This window comes from Macadamia integrifolia, chromosome 8, assembly GCF_013358625.1.
Source record: "Macadamia integrifolia cultivar HAES 741 chromosome 8, SCU_Mint_v3, whole genome shotgun sequence".
Classification (NCBI taxonomy): domain Eukaryota; kingdom Viridiplantae; phylum Streptophyta; class Magnoliopsida; order Proteales; family Proteaceae; genus Macadamia; species Macadamia integrifolia.
In genome coordinates this window covers 31,714,873-31,727,297 of record NC_056564.1, presented here as the reverse complement: position 1 = coordinate 31,727,297, position 12,425 = coordinate 31,714,873, and the positions used below count along the sequence as shown (strand labels likewise).

Here is a 12,425-nt window from a genome sequence, read left to right as displayed (position 1 = left end):
CTTTTCCTCTGTTTTGTTGAGTCAAATTTGTAGAATAAGAGTTTTGCTAACGCTATAACTGTTTTGGTCTATGGAGCTCTTTGCGTGAAAATTGTTTGTAGTTGCTGCACTGATGCTAAGAGCCCCTTGTGGTGTGTGTTCAGATGCTCTTAGATGTCTGATGCTCACTACACCTCACCGCTCTCTACAAATAATGTGGAATCGGAGCCCTTCTCTTGTGTGCTTTTACCTCCTGCCAGATAACATTAATGCTTTGTATCCACTGATCTTTTTTCTAATCAATGTATATTTTCATTACAAAAAAAAAAAAGTATAGAATGCTACCTCATGCAAGTCAATGGGAGGGCGTGTGAGAAGTATCTTTAGCATGGGGCAGCATAGTCTTTTCGCACCCGTTGTGTCTAGGCATGGACATACACACTAACGGATAATGTTTTTGCTTTCTAAGAAATAATTAAAAAATCAAAATGTCCAACTAGTTAGATTGATCTTTCTCCTATTGTCACAATGTACAATCATCATGTTAGTGTAGGGGCCACACTCCCCCACAAGAAATCATGCAAGTGTAGGGGACACACTCCCTCACAAGAAAATGCTTCAACGAAGATATCTTACGAGTGAAATAACTCTACTAGCACAGGCAAGAGCATCTTCAACACACACAAGGGTGGGGGTAGCACGAACATTTCGTGCCTACTATATCTGGGCATTTCTTACTCCAGAGTCCAGACCAACAAGGTTCTTTTTCTTTTGTAAAAGAACCTTGTTCTGATGGTGCAGGAAACACCAGCATAAAGGACCAATGAACTCTCAGCAATTTTAGTCTCTTGAGTACAGGGCAGCATGGTCTTTTCACCCCTCTGTCTCTGAGCGTTTTCTTCGCCAGCAGGAGAGCGTTCTTTTTCCCAGAATGTATACCTTGGTTTGATGCTGCATCAAATTCGTGTTAATCGCCTAATGAGGGGTATGATGGTCAATTCGCTATCCAATCTGTGATCGCCCGGTGAAACCCTAGAGCCATTATAAACTTCGCAAAACCCTTCGAAGCTCTTCCAGTCTCTTGCAGCGCGAGGTAGTCGAAGTGGTCCACAATGTCGAAGCGAGGTAACTGCGTCTCCTTCTTTCAAATCTACTTTCTCTTTTTATTTCTACCCGATTGAGCTTAGGGTTTATGGGATCGCAGAATATGTGCGACGATGAACTTACTGATTAGTTGTTGTTGTTAATGGGTTGCAGGTCGCGGAGGATCGGCCGGAAACAAGTTCCGGATGTCTCTGGGTCTTCCAGTGGCGGCGACTGTGAACTGTGCCGACAACACGGGGGCGAAGAATCTCTACATCATATCGGTGAAGGGAATCAAGGGTCGTCTCAACCGTTTGCCCTCTGCTTGTGTTGGTGACATGGTGATGGCCACCGTCAAGAAAGGGAAGCCCGATCTCAGGAAGAAGGTCATGCCTGCTGTCATCGTCAGGCAGCGCAAGCCGTGGCGCCGAAAGGATGGTGTCTTCATGTACTTTGAAGGTAAAAGTTTTAGGGTTGTTTAAAGTAACCTCTATCCTCGATCAACGATCGTTAATAATGTGATGTTTCGATGTGTTTAGTTTCAGACGAGTGCATCTATGTTGATTTATGAATTTTTTTGGTTGCAACTTTTAGGAAACTCAAAATTTTCCTCTGGTAGTACCACTTTTTGTGTAGCTAATAGCTTGGATTAGTGGTAAACGTGAGATCATGATTGTTTGGATTAGTACAGTGCTTTGCGTAAGATGTTTGTTTTGCTGTTATCTTCTATTTTTTTTTAATCTCTCCTGTGAATGAGAAGAGTAAATTTTATTTCTCTTGATTTGATGTCCTGGGACTGGGGGAGTCCTTCCATCTGTGGAATGCGGTTTTTTTTTTTTGGTTTATGCTAAATGCGACGCCACAGAGAAAACATATGGATTAAATTGTAGAAGAAAGTTGCCGAAGTCACTGTTAACTGTACTAAATTCCTGCTAGTTGTCTAATTTCAGTTGTCAAGAGAAACTGGTTTCCCTAGATATGATGTTTGTTCTGTACGAACCATTGATGCACGCTCCTTGTTTATTTTGTTTGTTTCCTTGTTGGGAATCCATTTTAGAATAGTTGTTTTCTTTTGTTGGACCTGCACTATTCAAAATGCATTATGTCTTGTCTGTTTGTGCCATTGTACACTTCATTGTTCTTGAAGTTGCCTCCTTACTGAGATGGAATAAGATTTAAATGAGTAGGTTGCTCCTTCTCCTTTACTAATTGAGTTGTCCCACTATTCATGTGATTTCTCATTAGAAGGAGCATAAATCAAGAAAAGCCAGTTTTAAACAGCATGGTGCCCTTTTCTCTGGCATTGAGTTACCTGTCTGCTGGCATATGTTCTGTCCTCATTAATTCCAAACAGTTCCTGAAGCAGTTAAATCATCTAAATAGGGATCCTTGTGTTTGATCAAGGATGGTTGGTATTTGATCTGTCCAACCACCTTGTGTCGTGAAGCCTGGATTTTTCTTCTTAATGCTATTCTCCATGCTTCCATCTTCTCCATTATTAGTAATTTATCGTCAAGTTATTTGCCACTAGTATTATGAATCTGGAATTCATATGCAATTTTTTTTTCATGAATTAGAGTTAAAAGAATCTAGCCATTAGAACACCTTCAAACTTTAAGGAGTTGTTATTCATTGTTCTAGGAAATTGATCAGAATTTTTCACAGATCTGACCTGCTGATCTGAAGATGATTGTGGTCTTCCTATTCGACCCCTATCTCTTAAGTTGGAACTATGTCATACGAATACTTAGCTTACTTGCAGGTTTACTATTCTATTATTTCTGAAATTTATGGTATATGTTCAGAATTGAGTGACCGATATTTCCTATCTTCTGAATTCTGTTTTGATTGGTAAAATTACTGATCTACCCTTCTAGTATGACTAGGATTGGCTCATAACTTCTGATCGAGCCCTTTGATTGACTTAATAATTTGAGCATGTATTCTGCTCATTGTTTGCTAAACTCTATTTGGGTTTGGAGGTCATCTGACCATCTGAACTCAGTCTGTTTGATTTTCTCCTAAATATGGATTTTATTCTGTGTTCCGATTCTGTTTTGGTACTGTTTTGATTATTCACTTGAAAATAGAAGAACCAGGATCACCTGAAACAGGGAAATGGAACCTCATAGGGAGAAAATTAACAACTCAATATGGAGGGATCAGAAAGGCGTAATTATCTGGTTGATTGCTAATTTGATTCCTAATGCTATTAGAAACAGAGTAGCAGATCTAGAACTTGAAGATATTCTAATAATCCCCTGTGCTTGAGACCAGTAATCAATTAATCAGATAATCAGAAACTAATGTACCTAATTTGAGTCAAATCTGATCAATATCTGGAAATATATTGAAGAATAAAGCAACTAGAAAACTATGGAATAAACTTGAGTGATAACCAGTAGTTTGATTTGTTTTGTCTATTTTGGTGGTGGTGCTGTATGTCTATACGTATATTTTTTGTTTTGGATTGGACGAACTCATGTATTGACCTAGAGTCCTAGACTGAGATGAAAACAGAAAAAAACTAGGAGTGAAAAAAAAAAAAGACATGTTAGCCAGCCAGCCTAATATATCTACTGGTTCAGCTACGACTCTTAACGGAACTTTCAGAAATCAAAGCTGGAAGAGGATTGATACAAATCCACTCATTAGTCTGTGATGTACTAGCAACCAAAAATCAAAATTAACTCCTAATTTATCATCAACACAAGTAGGACTGATATTCACTCCTAATGAATTACCATTTTGTGATATCTTGAACCAAGCTTCTGATTTCTGTATAATTGGTTGGATCTTTGGAGTGTAATCTTTCTTTCGTTCAGGTGTATCCAAAGTGGCCATCATCCTTCCAAGACTGATTGTTGTTATGCCTCTGTTTTTTTGCAGATAATGCTGGAGTTATAGTGAACCCCAAGGGAGAAATGAAAGGTAACTTGCCTTTCTCTAAAGTAGATTACAAAGAATTAGATGTTGGCTTGCATTTCTTGTGAATGTACATACAGCCCCTTGTTTTTTCAATGGCTTATAGCTGGATTTTTAATACTTGTCCTTGGAGTTCTCTTGAACCGTAAGTCAAAAACTTGATTAGATTGCCAGGAATTTGGATTATGGAGAACACCAACCCTGGCAGATAATGATGAGTTGATACTTTTAAGGAGTTTCTCACCCTTCTTGTGCTTGTTGTCTGTGCAGGTTCAGCTATAACTGGCCCAATTGGAAAGGAGTGTGCAGATCTATGGCCTAGGATTGCTAGTGCTGCTAATGCGATCGTTTAAGAGTCTAGATCCCCAGCTTAAATCTGCCAAAAAGATCTAAATGACAGTATCAAATTTTGTTTCGTTCAATCAGAACCCTAACTGCAGCGTTCTGATTTGCTTGTATACTTTTGATTTGGTTATTTCTAGATTTTTATTTGGTTGTCTTGATATTCTATTGCACTGGGTGCTGTGTGCTGTTTTAGGTTTTTGAAAATTTAGCTAATCTGAAAATGGTAGTTGCTATTCTACTCTTACCTTAAATTTGTTCTGTTTGCTTATACAAATCTTGATTAGAACAATTTAAAAGATTCTCCTCTCCCCTCAGCTAGTTTCTGCAATAATTCCAGACTACAGGACAGATTGGCTTCTTGTCAATATATCCACCGGACTTGCATAGAAACAAGAGTATTGGAACGTATTTCTTAACCTCTGCCAGTGTCCAGTGGTATGAGTGGGAAAAGTGGGCAAAAAGCCTGCTTGGTGAGCGCGAATGAGAGAGCAGAGCGGGGCTGGGCGGGGCGGTGGTTCTTTTCCAGGGATTTGGGGGGGATAGAGAGAGAGATGATTGGGCACAATGTGCCCAGTCTTTTACTAAAGTTCTATCTCTAATTTTAATTTCTTTTACAATTATTTCATTCATGCCTTCTCTTAATCCTTCTCTAAATTTAATTAGGTCATATTTGCAGCATTTGAAAAGAGTTTTTCCTCTACGAAGATGAATTATATGAAAGATCTTCGAAGGAAGAGATGAATGGACAAAGGACATGGATTTAGGGGACGCTATTGGATCGGAATATTGGATTGGCATGTATTCGTCGGTTTTGCCTCATTTTTTTTTAAATATTAATTTTTTATTATTTTATCTCTAACCAAGCAATGTGTTGGGCCACTTGCTCAAAAACAAAAACCCCAGCCTATGCCACTCTATCGCATTCCCTTAGAAATGACCCTATTTCAGCTATTGGTTGAGTGACTTTAGTCGTTGGCTCTAAGAAAGCTAGTTGTATGTTCAATTTCTACATTATTAATGACGGTTCTTGAATCTCTCTATTGCCGCCACCATCAAAAGATATACTTCTGTTAATATGCATTTTCATGACTTTTTTTTAGAAATATATATTTTGTTTCAATATATATTTCTGACTCAAAAATCATAAATACTAATTTGAAAGAAAAATGTATTATCAATGAAGCAATTGCATTTGTTCGGTTACTAGAGTTCTTCAATAGTGAGGCCTTATAGGGAATAAAGTTTGTGGGAACAAATTAACCTTTCGTTGAGTATGCTTTTGATAATATATATGGTCTTGAGCCCAAGACAAGTGACAAATTTGAACTTCAAGAACAATTTTAATATGACTCTTTGAAGAATACCAGAGCATGAAGGTGCCTAGGGAAAAGGGGGCAGTACATTTAGGCTACTGAGATTAATACGGTTGGAGATACTTCAGACTAAGAGGTATAAATAATTTAGTTTTTGTATTATATATTGAATATTGCATTCTTCATATTGGTTCTTATGTTTTATAGGATCTATCCATATGTGAGAGTTCCAAGAATGGTCCAAAAGTTGAAAAATCTGAATTGAAATCAAAATCATATGAGTGGACGTTACGATGAAGCACAATGAAATATTAGCCTTTTGGAAGTCGCAAGGAACAAAATATAGTGATCTTTCTTAGATGGCACTTGATGTATTTGCTATTCTGATATTAATAATTGCTTTTGAAACTCATTTTGGTGTTAGAGGTAGAGTTATTGTCAAATATATATATACGATATACTTACAAATGGAAAAATGTTGATTTACCTTCGAGATTGAATATTTGAAGTAGACTTCAAAAGGTTTATCTTGCTTTTTTTTTTCTTGTCATATTCTTATATGTACTATTGTTCATTCTTTCTTTAAAGTTGAACCTGTTGAAGATACCATTGATTTACCGACACTTTAAAAGATGTGTTGTCCGTGAATGAGAATGTTTTCTCTAATGTTGCTGCACATTTATCTCCATCAATTGCTTCTACTGCAGCTATTGTTTAGTGTGTTAATTAGTTATCATTCCTTAGGTATTGTCTTATTTTCATTGTTATTGAAATGTGTTTGTGATTGGTTCTCTTAAAATCCTATATTTTATTTTAGTGTTCTAAATTCTAAGATTTTCTCTTTGTGCAAAAACTTTTGTAGTATCATGGCGTGGGAAATGACCACAGATCCATGACTGCTGAAACACAAAACCTGAAGCTCCTCTTGTTTGAATAATGTATTCAGATTTTGTTCTTACTTCTCTTCAATGTGAAATATGTTTTTAACAACGGTGATCAGACTAGGGACAAGTACATCTCTTGGGTTGTGATATTTTCTGATTTCGGGGATTTGTTTGTCTAATTCCATTGGGACCTTTTGAAAAAGCTCACTCCTGTTGAATGCCTACGCACGTGAACCCAATGTTTGTGCACGGGCCATGTAGCTTGGCTATAATGAACTATCTCTTGCCCCTACAACTATAGTTATTGCTTAGATTGTATTTAGAACCCTATTTCAAGCAAATTTGTGGCTAGAACCTGTCTAGAGAAAATAGTTCAAAGACCTATTTACGGCGTCTTTAATCCGATTAAAGACCGATAATTGATTAATTGATATTAACATATTCATGGTTGCCAAGTATAGGCCCTGACTCCATAAACGGGTAGTCCCAGTGCATGTGTTAAAATTGAGGTGACCCAACTAGTTTCACACCCGACCAACCGGTTGACACCCCTAGGGCCTATAGTAGTTGGAGTGTCTATACCATTGAACTTGCTCCACTGTATAGGCATATGACCAGGTTTGTCCAATGTCCGTCCATTCAAAGCGTCTAATAGATTTGGTAGTCAACCGGAGTCCACAAAAAAGAAAAGAACCATGCAATTGCACAATTTGCTCTATTACCTTTGTCACCAATCAAAGCCCCTCTCCTATGGGATGAGATCCTCTCAAGTACATCAACCCCTCCAATGCACATTGGATGGTTGGAGGCACTTGGGTTGAGATTTAGATCCTCTCCGGTGTCATTGAAGGTCTAATACGCATTTGACAATTGCACACTAGGCCTCTAGTGGCATGGAAGAGGATCTGATTCCCTTGAGGTACTTGCCCCAATGCTATCAGCCATCAATATGTGCTGAAGAGGTTGTCGCACTTGAGAGGATCTGGAACCTTCCCAAGGGCACCGAATGACCAAACTGCCTTTTGTGTTGAGGTGTGACAGTGAATTTATAATCTCACTAGCCGAATCGATCATTTTCCTTGTTATTACAATTTCTAGGATTTGGCTCATCTCCTGAACGATGATCATTCATGTCTTGCCCATAGTTACTTGGGTGATTGTCACATGTTCAGACGTTGATCCAATGGTTTTTGGTGCTTCTTTCTCTATGTTTTTGTCAGCATCTCGTTTTCTATGTTTTTTTCAAAACGTTGAATCATCGCTTGAACATATAACGTTTGTCCATATAACTATGAATCAACCAAAACGATCACTGCTGAGGAGAGGCCTCGGATCCCATTTCTGCTCTGAGTTTTTGACCAGACCAAAGCCACTTGTACTTCCATTCTGAACACCAGCAATAATCGAAAACCGTTCCTTGGAAGCACATGCTGGCAGTGGGTCCCACTACAAAGTACGTTCAAGCCATTCTGTATATGGTCTTGTTTTTTAGGTAAGGCCATTCTGTATGTGGTCTTGCAAACTTTTATAATGAGTCATGAGTCATAACATCATCAAGATTTAAAATCTGCAATTAAAAATGATAAAATTACATGATTATAGATTTTTGGATTTTTTTTTATAAAATTACTTATTCAAAAGTTAACAAAAATACCCAAAATCGGATATATATTTACAAAGCTACCCACTTAATGTTTCAGTTAACAAAAATACCCAAAATCAACTTTAGATTTACAAAACTATCCACTCAAAAGTTTCAGTTAATAAAAATATCTGATTGTATGTAGAAGATGAAGAAGAATTACTGTTTTTGAGTAGTTTTGTAAACTCAAATTTGATTTTAGGTATTTTTATTAACCAAAACTTTGGGTGGATAATTTTGTAAAAATTCAAACCTAATTTTGAGTATTTTTGTTAATTGAAACTTTATGTGGATAATTTTGTAAAGAAAAATTCAACAATGGGTAATCATATAATTTTCCCTTTAAAAATTTAAGCTTATGCTATTTGAGGTATTGGTATCAGCCCTTGTGGATATCGATTCGTGGCCAAATCCCATATCAACGGATTCGTATGAATGAAAGGTTAAAAAAAAAATATATAATAATAATAAATGAAACTATGAGTAAATTCTTTTGATATGGGTTGATCCAAATTGCTATCAAAATTTATATTGATTGAGACCGTTTCGATATTTGATACCACTTATTAAATCTCAGTTCTTGAGCTACCTATCATGTTAAAAAAAATTTAAGGGGAATACAGTCTTAGCTGATTCCCAAAAGGGGTTTTGAAGATCAGGTGTAATTGAATTTTTTTTTTTTTTTTTTTTTGTAAGAGCATAATTGGGATTGAGGTATATGGAATTCTCTTATTTTTGTCTTGATATTTTTCCTATGAACAGGTCAATTTCCTTAATATATAAAATTATTTTTTTGAAATAAAAGTTTAATAAAGGGCACAATTACGGATGTAGATCCTCTCTAATAGGATAAAACACGACGTATTCAATGGTTGGGAGTACCCACAACACAAACCTAATAGCTGGGCACACATCCCAAATGCCTCCTAACCGCTGGATATGGCTAGGCTCTTCCTACCTTAGAGAGGATCAAAATCCCACAATCACACCATTCCCCATAGAAGTTTCAAAAAATTCGATGGTGAATCGGATTAGGAATTAATCGATTATACTTGGAATTAACATTGACCAATTGTATTGATTTATTCTAATATATGACCATTATGAGTTATGGCCATAGTTTGAGAACTTGATATCAAGAGTAGGATCAGTCAAGGGCGATATTGATATGGATCACCCTATATATGGAATTACCTATGATTTTTATGTTTAAAACTATTTTTTTTACCATTTTACCCTTTGTCTATACCAATCTTCCGATATAGTATCAATAAAATTAAGATCGATCAAGATCGATTCCATTATTATCTAGCCGATTCGGACAGCTTCGTTCCGATTCCTTAGGGGGTGTTTGGTTCGGTAAATATTTGGGATGACATTCTTTAGAATGATAATTCTTAATTTTTGGAGTTGTTTGATTCCACTAGGATGACCTTCATAAGTGAGAATCCTACTTCCCATGAATGACCATATTACAAATGATGTGTTTCAAATATGAGTTCACCTCAACACTTAAATTCAGAATTAAGCAACCTTTTTACCACCTAGTATAAAAGGAAAAAGTGAAAAGACATTATTTACGGAAGCCAATATTTCAATCCACGATAAATATGCACTAGCCTTAAAGTAACCAAATGATTTTTCAGAAATAAACATAATTTAGAAGAATGTCTATCAAAAGATTGACATTCATATCCGATACATACACCATTTGATTTACCGAACCAAACACCCCCTTAATGTCCCATTGTCCCAGAGTAGTTGAGAAAGAAAGAGTAAAAGAGGGGCAAATGTACGAATTTCGTAAAACTGCAGAGAACGCAAAACTAAAGGGGCCCCGTTTGGGTAAATTACACAATATGCCCTCAACAATTCTGCAATTAACAAACTTGTACTTATGTATATATAGGTGTCCGATCATTCTCTCTCCTCCTGGAGGAGCTGTAGAAAAAGACTGCATGCAATAGAGAGAGAGAGAGAGAGAGAGAGAGGTTGGTCGTTTCTCTATCTCGCGACTCACCTCCGCCCAGTAGAATAGAACTTGTTCTAGCTTATTCGTTCTGCAACTTCAATCTGCATGATCAGGGTTTTCGACTGACAAGAAACCATTATTTGCTTCGAAATATCTAGATTCATTTTCCCTAGGTTTTCCATCTCTTAATTTGTACTTTTTTTTTTCCTACAAAAACAAAAACAAAAAAAGAAAAATTCTACTTTTGGAGATTTGTATGTGAATTAGAGTTTTAAGGAAATTAATTATTTGTATAAAGGGACCGAATTATATATCTGTGAATGTTTTTCTAGTATTCGGAAGATTGTTGAGCTTTTGTATGCCCTAATGTGAGCAAAGTACGAAGGAGTTGTCGACTTGTGCTAGGGTTTCTCTGTTTCCATGGGGAGCACCGGGGAGCCAGACCGTAAGCGCAGGCACTTGAACTCTATCTCCCCCACGGCAACTGCTGCTAAAAAGCAGCCTTCTTTGCCATTTTCGGAAGATAAAAAGGTACTTTTCCTTCTTTTATCCTGTTTCTCCAATCTCTACACTCCATGGGCAATCTATTTGTAACGAATTGGATTTTCAGCTTCTATGTGTCAATTGTTGTGGTCTATCACAGGATGGATTGGATTGTCTGGTTTCATAGAATTATTGTACTTTTGCTCCTCTGAGTTAATTAGATTAGTCGTTATAATTTAGTGGATATCACATTCAATTAATTTATCTGAATGGTTGAATCTGTTGTCTTAGGCGTTCCCTTCGCTTCTTTATTTTTATTTTTTCTATTTGAAGGGGCAGAATGTTAATTATATATTATTGTGTTGTTAATTGTTATGAAGTTAGAAATGTTCATATATTGATAAATTTGGTGGAACCACGTATGTTATATACTTTTCTGTTGTAAGGTTTGGATGCTTCTACTGCATGCTTGTTTGATTGAGTGTTAATTCTGGCAAGGATCTTTCAGCTTTCTTGTAAAAGGAAAGGATAATTATCGGTTCTTTATTTTGCAAGAAGTGATCAGTTGGCCTTTCCCTTCCCCTTCCCTTTATAGTTAGGTCTCGATGTAATGTCACTTATTGTTATTGCGGGTTTTAATGGTACATGGTACGCATTTCATTAAATATGCTCCATACATGTCTAATAATTACTTGCTACAAATTCACATCAAGCCCCTACATGATTTTGCTTAATTAGTTGATAGCTCTAGGTCGGGAAACAACCTCTCCGTGAAGCAGGGGTAAGGTTGCATATATTATGACCCTCCCCAGACCCCGTGGTGGCGGGATCCTCGTGCACTTGGTATGCCTTTTTTTTTTTTTAGTTCATAGCTCTAGGATCTGCCTCATCTGCTCCAAAACTGCAGTTGTGAAGTTTAACCACAGACTTGGCATACGAAGCAAAAGAGGTGCATTTTTGACATAAAAATCAGTGAACACATTCAGAACTCTCCCCTACCCCTTGTCCTTGAATGAATCATTAATGACATATGCATGCCTATAACTTATGCAAGGATACCATAACGTATGTATGTACTCCTCCATTTCCTTATCAATATACCTCTAGGGATTATCTCATATATTGCCCGCTGAGTCACCAAGACTTTGAACTTATTTAATGCATTTAATGATTTGGAAATGGAGTAGTACATTTTTAATTTCTGATATTTTTCGGAGTTTCAGTATTACTTCCCAAAATAAGCCATATACATTGTCTTATTTCAAAGAGTGCTAGGGATGGTTGTTTTCTGTGACTGCCCATGTCACTCTATATGTGTGGAAATATCGAACTTTGGGAAAATTTCTCCTACTATTTATAAAAGATTGGAAAATTGCCTACCATGTGAACTGAATGGAACTCTGTATTGGGTGGGGGCAACTAAAAAAATGGCTGCTATCTTATTGGCGTTGGGGTGAATGTGAAAAGTGCAAAAGTAATATTCGCAGAGAGATCGTATGGGAGTCATTTTTTGGAGCTAATGTTGTAGTAGTGGTTCACTTGGTATTATTCATTTTTCGTTGCACTATCCATTTGCACTTTCTCTCCTGGGTTGTATGTTTCTTTTTTTTTTTTTTTGTTTGCTTGGGTATGATCTGAAAACTCAGGCTGGTCTCCAATACAGACTTTGAGTGAGGGATGCTGTATCTGCTTGTAAACATGAGGAATTTCACAACGTCACATTTTCCTAGAGTTTGATGTTGGGTTGCCCAGAATATTTTGTCAGCTATGCAAAATCATCTTGAAGACAGATTTCCACT

At 36.8% G+C, this 12,425-nt stretch overlaps 2 protein-coding genes and 1 non-coding gene across 3 annotated transcripts in view; all 3 read left to right on the top strand.

Moving 5' to 3' along the window:
- The first annotated feature begins 943 nt into the window (after positions 1–943).
- On the top strand, positions 944–4,490 carry LOC122087340 (60S ribosomal protein L23). The gene is made up of 4 exons (XM_042656428.1): positions 944–1,104; positions 1,237–1,521; positions 3,952–3,993; positions 4,258–4,490. Exons 1-4 carry the CDS (start codon positions 1,092–1,094, stop codon positions 4,338–4,340), a joined length of 423 nt encoding a protein of 140 aa, XP_042512362.1. The 5' UTR covers positions 944–1,091; the 3' UTR covers positions 4,341–4,490.
- LOC122087791 lies at positions 2,250–2,392 on the top strand. The gene has a single exon (XR_006142861.1). It is a non-coding gene; the product is annotated as a small nucleolar RNA snoR137 (small nucleolar RNA).
- A 5,619-nt stretch (positions 4,491–10,109) lies between the features above and the next one.
- Positions 10,110–12,425, top strand: part of LOC122086893 (E3 ubiquitin-protein ligase BRE1-like 1) — a 32,401-nt gene continuing 30,085 nt past the window's right edge. Inside the window, exon 1 of the mRNA XM_042655812.1 lies at positions 10,110–10,674. Coding sequence (XP_042511746.1) covers positions 10,564–10,674 — 111 coding nt within the window. The 5' untranslated portion in view covers positions 10,110–10,563. The remainder of the gene's footprint in view (positions 10,675–12,425) is intronic.